Source organism: Rhinoderma darwinii, chromosome 4 (assembly GCF_050947455.1).
Source record: "Rhinoderma darwinii isolate aRhiDar2 chromosome 4, aRhiDar2.hap1, whole genome shotgun sequence".
NCBI classification, from domain to species: Eukaryota; Metazoa; Chordata; class Amphibia; order Anura; family Rhinodermatidae; genus Rhinoderma; species Rhinoderma darwinii.
This window is the reverse complement of record NC_134690.1, coordinates 397,266,114-397,277,105: the sequence shown is the minus strand read 5'-3', so window position 1 is coordinate 397,277,105 and position 10,992 is coordinate 397,266,114. Positions and strand designations below refer to the sequence as shown.

At 48.1% G+C, this 10,992-nt stretch overlaps 1 protein-coding gene across 1 annotated transcript in view; it reads left to right on the top strand.

Annotated features, from left to right (window-relative positions):
- The first annotated feature begins 7,122 nt into the window (after nt 1-7,122).
- The window catches only part of LOC142760290 (calpain-2 catalytic subunit-like), a 37,714-nt gene continuing 33,844 nt past the window's right edge, over nt 7,123-10,992 (top strand). Inside the window, exon 1 of the mRNA XM_075863407.1 lies at nt 7,123-7,446. Within this exon, the coding sequence (XP_075719522.1) occupies nt 7,210-7,446 (237 nt within the window). The 5' untranslated portion in view covers nt 7,123-7,209. The remainder of the gene's footprint in view (nt 7,447-10,992) is intronic.

Sequence of the window (10,992 nt, the reverse complement as noted above, 5' to 3'; positions counted from 1 at the left end):
TGAGTCCCTGCCTCCTCGCGGGTTACTGGACGGTACTGAAAACATCATATATTGACATCATATATATAGACAGTATTCCCGCAGGGAGGCAGGGACTCCTAGCGTCATACATAACTGATACTAGGGACTCTGGCTCCCTGAACCGTGGTCGGTCCGGTAAATGCGGCAGACAGACTGTCCGTATCTCATGGACTGAAGACGGCCGTATGAATCCAGTCTAAAGTGTATCAGGGCAGGATGTAGAATGTATTTTTAGGTATTAGTCCTCTTCCTGTCATGTGTCTCTTGCTTTTGTTGGTTTCTGTCTGTCCCTTGCAAACACTATTTACTAAGCAAAATTCAGGTCCTCATTTTAATGCGCTCTACGACTTGGTCTGGAATTACTGACTTGTGGTTGATCCTGATTGTGGGGGAACCGGCCGTCAGGGCCGGCCCTAGTATAGGTGGCGCCCTGTGCAAAATTATCTTTCGGCGCCCCACCCCATCATTAAAAAAAAAAATGCCCCATAAAAAAATTATAATGCCCCTTTAGTGCCCCCATACAGTATAATAATAATAATATTTAATAATATAATATATTACAACCCCTTCAAGGACACAGTATTTTGTCTTCTAATTGTGCCCACAGTATTATGCCATTTGTAGTACCCCTACACAGTATAATCTCCGCTTAGTGGCCCACACACAGTATAGTGCCCCCCTGTAGATTTTGCCATATAGCCTCCCTGTAGACAGTGCCATAATCCCCCACCTCCCTCTTGTAGGCAGTGCCATACAGTCCCCCACCTCCCCCTTGTAGATCGTGCCATACAGTCCCCGCACCTCCCCCTTGTAGACAGTGCCCCCAAACAAAAACAAAAATTGTACTCACCTAGGCCCCGTTCCCATGACGAACTGAGCTGCTCCATGATGGGACCCTGTAGCCTAGTACAGAGTTTCTCAACCTTTTCGGACTTGAGGCAGCACTGGAAAAACAAAATTTCCTCTGGGCCCCCCTACCTAAATTTTTTTTGAGAAAGCCAGAAAACGGCTAAGAACAAGCACTACACTCGTAGGGCATGTTCACACACGTTTTTTGTAAGGAAAAAAAAATCTGCCTCAAAACTGACAGCGTGTGTGACCTTTTTTTTGTGTTTTTTCTTAAGCTGTTGAAGCGAATGCAAAAGACGCAGGAAAAAAAAGCTCCAAACTGGCGCTGCAGGTATTTTCTGCCTCCTATTATTTTCAATTGTGGGTCAGATGTGGAAACCACTTGAAGACGAGACCATCAACCCCCCACTCACAGTAAAATGACCATCAGCCCCCCATTCACAGCAAAATGACCATCAGCCCACCACTCAGTAAAATAACCATCAGCCCCCCACTCACAGATTCCCCCTGTAGGTAGCGCCACACAACCCCTTGTAGGTAGCGCCACACAGCACCTTGTGGGTAGCGCCAGACAGCCCCCTTGTAGGTAGCGCCACACAGCCTCTTGTGGGTAGCGCCACACAGCCCCCTTGTGGGTAGCGCCACACAGCCCCCTTGTGTGTAGCGCCACACAGCCCCCTTGTGTGTAGCGCCACACAGCCCCCTTGTGTGTAGCGCCACACAGCCCCCTTGTGGGTAGCGCCACACAGCCCCCTTGTGGGTAGCGCCAGACAGCCCCCTTGTAGGTAGCGCCAGACAGCCCCCTTGTAGGTAGCGCCAGACAGCCCCCTTGTAGGTAGCGCCACAGAGCCCCCTTGTAGGTAGCGCCACACAGCCCCCTTGTAGGTAGCGCCACACAGCCCCCTTGTAGATAGCGCCAGACAGCCCCCTTGTAGATAGCGCCACACAGCCCCCTTGTAGATAGCGCCACACAGCCCCCTTGTAGATAGCGCCACACAGCCCCCTTGTAGATAGCGCCACACAGCATCCTGTAGGGAGGGCCGCACAGCCCCCTGTAGGGAGTGCCGCAAAGACCCCTGGTAGGGAGTGCCCCACAGCCCCCTGGTTGGTAGTGCCACACAGCCCATAGCACCCTGGTTGGTAGAGCCACACAGCCCACAGCCCCCTGGTAGGTAGTGCCACACAGCCCCCTGGTTGGTAGTGCCACACAGCCCACTGGTTGGTAGTGCCACGCAGTCCCCTGGTTGGTAGTGCCACACAGCCCCCTAGTAGGTAGTGCCACACTGCCCACAGCCCCCTTATACGTAGTGCAAGGACTACGAAATGACCCTGATAGCTGGCGGGCAATAGACATTAAAAAAAGGACAACTGTGCAGGATCACACAAAATACCCAGTTTTCCCAGCTATCAAATAAATGTGTGGAAATAAACTAAGTTATAACTTTTATTTAGTCTGAGTAAAGGATTAATCCTTTTAGCTAGATTAAATAAAAGTCATATCTTAGTTTATTTCCACACTTTTTTTTGATACCCGGGAAAGCTGGGTATTTTGTGTGCTCCTGCACAGTTGTCCTTTGTAGGTAGTGCCACACAGCCCACAGCCCCCCTGTAGATAGCAACCCCCCCCCCTCCATCCAGTATATATAGCATATATGGACAGAAACATCAAGCAGCACTCCAGGAGCGGAATCCCCAGCCACACGGGGATTCCACTCCTTCAGGGAGCTACAGCGGCGCTAGTAGACAGCAGAGCAGGGAGATACCTCCCTGCTCTGCTATAGTGCCCCCCTGTAAATAGCAACCCCCCCTTCCAGTATAGATAGCGCCACTATAGCCCCCTGAAGGAGCGGAATCTCCGTGTGGCCGGGGATTCCGCTCCTGGAGCGCTGCTTGATGCCTCTGTCCATATATGGACAGTGACATCAGGGAAAACTCCTGAGTCGGAATCCCCGTCCACAGCGTTGCAGACGCTATGACCGTCAATTCCACTCCAGGAGAAGCTCCTGTCGTCTATGTCCATGATGTCATTGGCTTCTCCTGGAGTGGAATCCCTTGGTCATAGAGTCTGCAATGCTGTGACCGGGGATTCCGCTTCAGGAGTTTCCCCTGATGTCACTGTCCATATACTGTGTCGCTATCTATCCTAGAAGGGGGGGGGGTTGCTATCTACAGGGGGGCACTATAGCAGAGCAGGGAGATATCGCCCTGCTCTGCTGTCTACAAGCGCCGCTGTAGCTCCCTGAAGGAGCGGAATCCCCGTGTGGCCGGGGATTCCACTCCTGGGGCGCTGCTTGATGCCTCTGTTCATATATGGACATCAAGCAGCGCTCCAGGAGCGGAATCCCCGGCCACACGGGGATTCCGCTCCTTCAGGGAGCTACAGTGGCGCTAGTAGACAGCAGAGCAGGGAGATATCTCCCTGCTCTGCTATAGTGCCGTCGCTACCGCTATAGCAGCCACAGCAGCTGCTAGCGGCGCCACCGCCCTCATGCCCGGTGTCACCGCTAGCAGCCGCTATGGCTGCTACAGCGGTAGCGTTGGCCACTAAGTGAAGAAGCGCCCGGGTGCGACTGCAGTTAGTGTGTGTATCCCCGCTGGTAGTTGCAACGGCTCGGGGATACACACGCCCGCTGGCGCCCCTCTTGCCTTTGTGGCGGCCGGCGCCCTGTGCGACCGCACTGGTCGAACATAGCTAAGGCCGGCCATGCCGGCCGTGTCCGCCAGTCTCCTGCCCGCGGATCTTAATTATTGAGTTTTGCTAAATTAGGTGACAAATCACATACAAAAAGATAGGAATCCTGGCCTGGTACTCACACCATCTGCATAGTTTCTATCAGATATACCATCAACATATTTAGAATATCCCGGTTTTTCCTAAATCAGCCAAATTTGTCTAGAATGTTACCTAATTTTTTAGCAATTTTAGCTGCCAGGAAAAGAAAGGATACAAATTTATGAGAGGCTTTAGACAGTCCAGCGACGGCCTCATTAAGTAACGCTTGTGACGGGGACAGTTTCAAGTAAATCTGAGTTATGGAATATAACATATTAAAGATTCGTCTCCACAATCGGCGTATCTTCGGGCAACCCCACCATATATACAGAGGGTCTCCCACACATCCACAGTGTCCGAAGCAAGAAGATGAGGCAGAAGGGAACATCGTGGCCAGTCTAGAGGGAACTAAGCACCATCGTAAGAAGACTTTATAATTGGCTTCCACCAGCGAAGCGTTAATAGACATTTTCGCAACACGTTCTGCCATATCTTTCCATTGCCTATCGGTAAAGGACGTGTGTAAGTCCCTCTCCCACACAGACGTATTTGACAACTTGTCCGACGGAGAAACCAAAAATGAGTAAATATTAGACAATACATGACGACCACTGGAATTATTCAAACATAAATTCTCAAATACTGAAGTAGATTTAAATGAGGACATAAAATGATGAATCTGGTGAAAACGAAAAATCCCAGAGTCCGGCATGTGGTGGATGGACTGGTAGAAATGACAGGGTTTTACGCCTAGTCTATCACAAAATTGTCCAATTCGGTACAGATTTTTATCCAGCCGCCATTGAATGCTGACGGTGTGTGGACGGAGCAGAGCCGGAACCTGTGACCCAACTTATCCCACAGCGCCAAGGAAGAAGAGAGGAGCGGGCATAGCACGGGTGGTCTACCGGGACATCAGGAGTAGCTGCCTGTTCTATGGAAATCCAACATGTTTGGCTACTGATACTGTGGAGTGAGACTATGGGCGTCAGGCGAGCCGCATAGTAATATTTAGTGAGGTTCGGTAAACCCAAACCCCCCGATACTTTAGGAGCATCGAGAATACCTGGTGGGACTCTACATCGTCTAGGACCCCAAACGTAGGACAATATAAGCCTTTGAAGGTCTTTTAAATAGGGGGCAGGGACATCTATAGGTAAAGTGCGTAAGAAGTGTAAGATTCTGGGAAGAACCGTCATTTTAGCCGCTGCTATCCGACCGAACCAGGAAAGTGGCCTAGAGGCCCAGTGTCAGGGTATGTTCACACGCAAACTCAAAAACGTCTGAAAATACGGAGCTGCTTTCAAGGGAAAACAGCTCATGATTTTTAGAAGTTTTTTGAGCAACTTGCGTTTTTCTCTGCGTTTTTTACGGCCGTTTTTGGAGCTGTTTTGTATACAGTCAATGAAAAACGGCTCCAAAAACGTCCCAAGAAGTGACATGCACTTCTTTTTCACGGGCGTCTTTTTACTCGCCGTTTTTGGAAAACGAGGTGTAAAAAAACGCCCCGTCGGAACAGAATGCTGTATTTCCCATTGAAATCAATGGGCAGATGTTTGTAGGCGTTCTGCTTCCGATTTTTCAGCCGTTTTTCGGGATATTTACGTCCCGAAAAATGGCTGAAAACACTACGTGTGAACATACCCTAACAGATCTGTTTTCAGTTTTTGTTTGAGAGGGAGGAAATTTGTGCGGAAAGGGTGGAATAACAAGCAGTAAGGTGAACCCCCAGATAGGAAATTTTTCTTCCCTTCATCTCAGGTCAATTGTATCAACTTGGCCATGGGATGTGGAACGCTGATGTTCAAAACCTGTAAAAATCGTTTTTAATAAAAAGTATTTAGAAAGTTGCAACAATCAAATTTTTAAGGCTGGATTCACACGAGCACATTACGTCCGTAATGGATGGAACGTATTTCGGCTGCTAATCCCGGACACACTGCAGGGAGCCGGGCTCCTAGCATTATACTTATGTACGATGCTAGGAGTCCCTGCCTCGCTGCCGGACAACTGTCCTGTACTGTAATCATGTTTTCAGTACTGGACAGTAGTTCCACGGAGAGGCAGGGACTCCTAGCGTCGTACATAACTATGATACTAGGAGCCCGGCTCACTGATGTGTGTTCGGTCCGGGATTATCGGCCGAAATACGTTCCGTCCATTACGGACGTAATGTGCTCGTGTGAATCCAGCCTTAAGGTGTACATAGTCCTTAAAGGGAATGTGTCGCTAGAAATGTATTTATTTTTTTCTTCAGTTAAACAGTTAGTATATAAATGATTACACATTGTTTTAATTTTTAAATTTTTTTCACAAGTCAGGAAATATTATAAATTAGATTCTAATGTATAACACTTCCATGTGCTGGTCACTAGAGGGAGCAATTCCCAAAATTGCAGCATTGGCAATGTGGTAAAGCAACCTCATTGCTTTATGCTGCAAATTTGGAGCAGACACACTCGCTCTAGTGTCCTCACACAATCCCCCCTCCTTTATCCTGGCTAGTGCCAGGAGAAAGGAGGGGGTTGAATGTTCAAACCTCCTACACTGTGTGCCGCCATTTTTACAATGCTCAGTGTAGGAGGATTAGATACAGTGGTAATCACACAGTATAACACTAACATACACACACATCACATACACAAACATAAATTACCTGCTCCTGCCGCCTCCGCTCCTAGTCCTTGCGTCTGCGCTGCCTTGAACATATGGCCGGAAGCCGCGACCGGAAGTAGCTCTACCAAAGTCCTTCCTTTTGGTCTGTGTGGGAGCTGCGCATGCGCCGTTCCCACAAAGACGGCGTACGCTATAGTGAATGGAACGGCTCACGTTCGCATTCTCTATGGGGTTGTATGTGCCGTATTCCATCTCTGTATGTGTCGTTAATCGACACATACAGAGATGAAAAAAAATATGGCAGCCCCCGTAGACAAGAAAAAGAAAGTAAAAAGTACAACACAAAAACACAAATAAATAACATTTATTTTAATGACATACTAAAAGCAATAACATATAAAAAAAAATATTTCGGGACACCTTCCCTTTAAGTCCTGATGACTAGGAACAACTAGTCCAGTCAGCTCATGACGCCACGTGGCAAGGAAATCCTCTTCTGCTCTGATTGGCTGGAGACGGCACCTGGCAAAGAAATAGAATCAAAAAGTTCAGCACCGGAGTAATTAATTTCCAATAAAGCAGCGGTTTCCTGTCCGGTTTCTTCTTACGGACCTTTATTCTTCAGTAAACCGCACGCAGTTTTTATTTGGAATTTTTTTTGGTGCTGGACTTTTTGGTAGTGCTAGACGTGACCTCCGGCAGCAGCTATAGGTATAATATTAGTGAAGCAGCTTTGGTGGAAGTGACATAACACATTCAGAGGAGAGCAGCCCATAGGCAGGACACACCCTGCAGCTGATGTGTGAGGAGGGGCCGGCTTCTCTGCAGCTCTCTCTATATTATTACTGTGGGTGTCAGAGCTGCTTCCTAGGACCGGCTGCAGGGACCACACACTGACTGCAGAGCCCGCTCTATTGTGGATGTCTGTCCTGTGAATAGAGGGTGCAGGAATGATTGGATCGGCTGCCAAGGTTGCCCATGACCGGGCAATAGCCAATGGCTATGGCACCAATGAGATGGCCATTAAATATCTCAACCAGGACTATGAGGCTCTGAGGAATGAATGTCTCCAGGCGGGGACCCTCTTTAAAGACACCTACTTCCCGGCCATCCATTCTTCCTTAGGGTTCAATGAACTGGGGCAGAACTCGTCTAAGGTCCAGGGAGTGGTGTGGAAGAGACCCACGGTAAGTCGTATGTTGCTGCTGTGGAACTACAAGTCCCATCATGGTAGTAAGATGCTGGGACTGTTCGTAGCACAGAAGCTGGACTATATGGCGGTGCTGTATGGATCGTGACTACTTACTACTAAATTCATGCAGATTTATTTCTTCGAAACCTATGTATTCGTCTCTGTTCTTAGTCACAGGACGCACTCGCTGCCTCCTCGCTCAGCCACCCGTCACGGTAACTGTATAACGTTTGTTATTTAGGTTTTCCCCTGTAGGGCTGTGTTCCCATTGCGTTTGCGCTCTAGGTGCGGCGTATGCGCTATGTGAGCTACTGGCGCATACGCAAAACCTATCCATAGAGCTCCATTCACCCGGAGTATATCAAAACTTTGTTCTTTTGGCATCTGTCGGCCGGTTTGCGTCCGTTTACCTTTTTTCTAAAAGTATAGAAATGTTAAATAAGAACAAACTTTGTGACGCCGTATAGTTTTTTTCACAATGGGGCCCAATGAATGATCTGTCACTGTATGCCTGTAGAGTGGTATTCGTTGCAGCCTTTCGTTGAAGGTATACGTCAGAAAATCCTCCTAGCCCGTACCTCCGACAAAAGGCTCAAACGCAATCGTAACTAATCCGTACTACAAAACTTTCATATAATGCTCCGTGGACGTGGCGGATCACGGCTCTCTCCGACCTCCAAGTTTTACGGGACTGTAATCGGGCCGCCACTTAGACTTCTGTGGCGCCCTACTGTCGGATCGAGGTTTTGTTGCTGTTTTGTTTGTTTTTTATGTCGGATTCATATGTAATATTACAGGAGAAAAAAAAACTAGGAAATCGGAGGTAGAGTGGGACTCCACAGACTTCTATATGTGCTGTATTATAACTTCATACAATTTAGAGGTTGGTGTACGGCGCTGTAATACGGTCACGTGCATGAGCCGTCGCCGAAACAAGCAGAAAGCTTTAGGGGTCGTCGCACGTAGCGGAATTGCATACGGGAAAAAACGTAGCAGCAAAGTGGGTGAGATCTAACAAATCTCATCCACGCGCTGCGTAAAAATTCAGACCAGAAATTGACCTGCGGTGCATATTTTTCTGGCCGCAATGCGTCAATTCCTGCTGCAGAAAGTGGACTGAATTTTCTGCAGTCAAAAAGGCAGGAAATGTTGCGTTTTTCCCCGCAGCGGAAAGACTGCTACTTTCAGTAGAATAGCTGCCGAGTTTTTCTGCAGCAATTCCGTTACGCGTGGACGAGACCTAAGAGCGCATGCGCATGACCGTATTCCGGATCCGGGTTGTACGGCTGTGTAATATGGCCTCCGTAGAATTCTATAGGTCCAGTCCATTCTATACCTCCAGATATGCCACGGATTTCATCCAATCCTGTGGCATGTTCCATCTGATGCTCTAGCGGAGAACATGGTGTCATACGGAGTGTCTGAGTCTTTATTCTTGTGGCAAAATCTCAACATTTACCTGGCAAGTGTCTACACAGTGGGGATTCAAGAGTTAATCTGGTTACTGTACCTGGACTGCAGAAGACTCTCCCCGGAGATGTAATCTAAGTAGAGTTACTATGGTGTCCTAATGGTTTACCTCTTACCCGTATCATTAGTCTATTAATGACGTCAGCTCCTGGATTCGCCGTTCCGATTTTGCAGTGTAGCCCGCTCCGTTTCCCCCCCCCCCCCCCCCCAAGAGGAGGGAAAATACAATGTTTGGTCATACCCAGCTTCGTTTTCCATAAGTGATTCTTGGAACAAACAATACAACGATCGCTTGTCCGCCGATTATTCGTTAAGCCGACGTCCCCATACACATTCCAGATGATGATGGGGGTTCTAGTCGTACAATGTGCCCATACATGTTCAATGGGACAAGAAAATGACTGCCCAGAAGTGACTTTCCTATTCTCCTCCTCTATGGGTTGTCATTTGTAGAGCGCTCCTTCATGGTTTGTAGAGCGCTCCTTCATGGTTTGTAGAGCGCTCCTTCATGGTTTGTAGAGCGCTCCTTCATGGTTTGTAGAGCGCTCCTTCATGGTTTGTAGAGCGCTCCTTCATGGTTTGTAGAGCGCTCCTTCATGGTTTGTAGAGCGCTCCTTCATGGTTTGTAGAGCGCTCTTTCATGGTTTGTAGAGCGCTCTTTCATGGTTTGTAGAGCGCTCTTTCATGGTTTGTAGAGCGCTCTTTCATGGTTTGTAGAGCGCTCTTTCATGGTTTGTAGAGCGCTCTTTCATGGTTTGTAGAGCGCTCCTTCATGGTTTGCAGAACGCTCCTTCATGGTTTGCAGAACGCTCCTTCATGGTTTGTAGAGCGCCCCTTCATGGTTTGTAGAGCGCCCCTTCATGGTTTGTAGAGCGCCCCTTCATGGTTTGTAGAGCGCTCCTTCATGGTTTGTAGAACGCTCCTTCATGGTTTGTAGAACGCTCCTTCATGGTTTGTAGAACGCTCCTTCATGGTTTGTAGAACGCTCCTTCATGGTTTGTAGAACGCTCCTTCATGGTCGCCCGAGTGACCCGTGCACGATCAACATGGCGGACCAGAATTTTATGTAGATTACTGTCGTCCATCGGGAGGTTGTCACAATCATTCGTTCTCATCGATATCATCCACTTTCATCTAATGTGTATGGCCATCTTTAGATTTTCCCTGCACCGCGGTCCGATCTATTATATAATATGGTTTTAAAGGAAACTGCTAGAAAGTCCTTTTGTAGTAATAATTTGTTCGGACGCTTCTCTCTCTCTAATGAATAATTAGCGCTCTAATGGATTATACACTCCGTGCACTGGCGACGCGCACATGTTCAGGCTGTCGCCTAGCAACAGACGCAGCAGAAAGTGCGTGACAACTCCAGAGCCGGTGATGTCATGGAAACATCTGGAGAAACTCCGCTGCTGTGAATTGATGGTCAACTTCCACCCATGGGATTCCCTGGTGCTGTACCCATGATCAGTGGGGGTTTCAGGCCACTGGGACCCCCACTATAATCTAGAACATCGGGACCTGGGCATCCAAATATCTGCATTGATTTTTATTTTATTTTTTCTGCATCATGTAAATAGGGTTTTGTAAACTGTAGAACCTCTCAAAGTCCAATTAGTTGTATTAAAGGGGTATTCCAGCCAAAAATCACTTATGGTCTATCTACTGGATAGGTGGTGAATGTTCGATCGTTGGCGCTCTGACCACTAGGACCCTCACTAACAATTTGCATCAGGGGACCCCGGCACCCACCCTCCCAGCTGAGGGAGTAACGAAAACAGCCGTACCCTTTAATGACATTTGCAATACGTATTGGTCATAATCCACATTGACCATTTAATTGACGCTAACCCCGTCGCCATCTCGCTGCCCTGACTTTAAACATTCGTTGTTTGATGCCATTGATTCATCCACACGCAGCGTAAACACTATGACGTTACTTGTAGAAATTTTGCAGCGTATTGCAGCAGCAGCAAAGTCATGGTTGCCAACATTTGACATTTTTTTGCCAGGGGCACTTGGGGTGTCTTGTATTTGGTGGGTTTGGTTTATCTGGTGGGTTTGGCTAGTG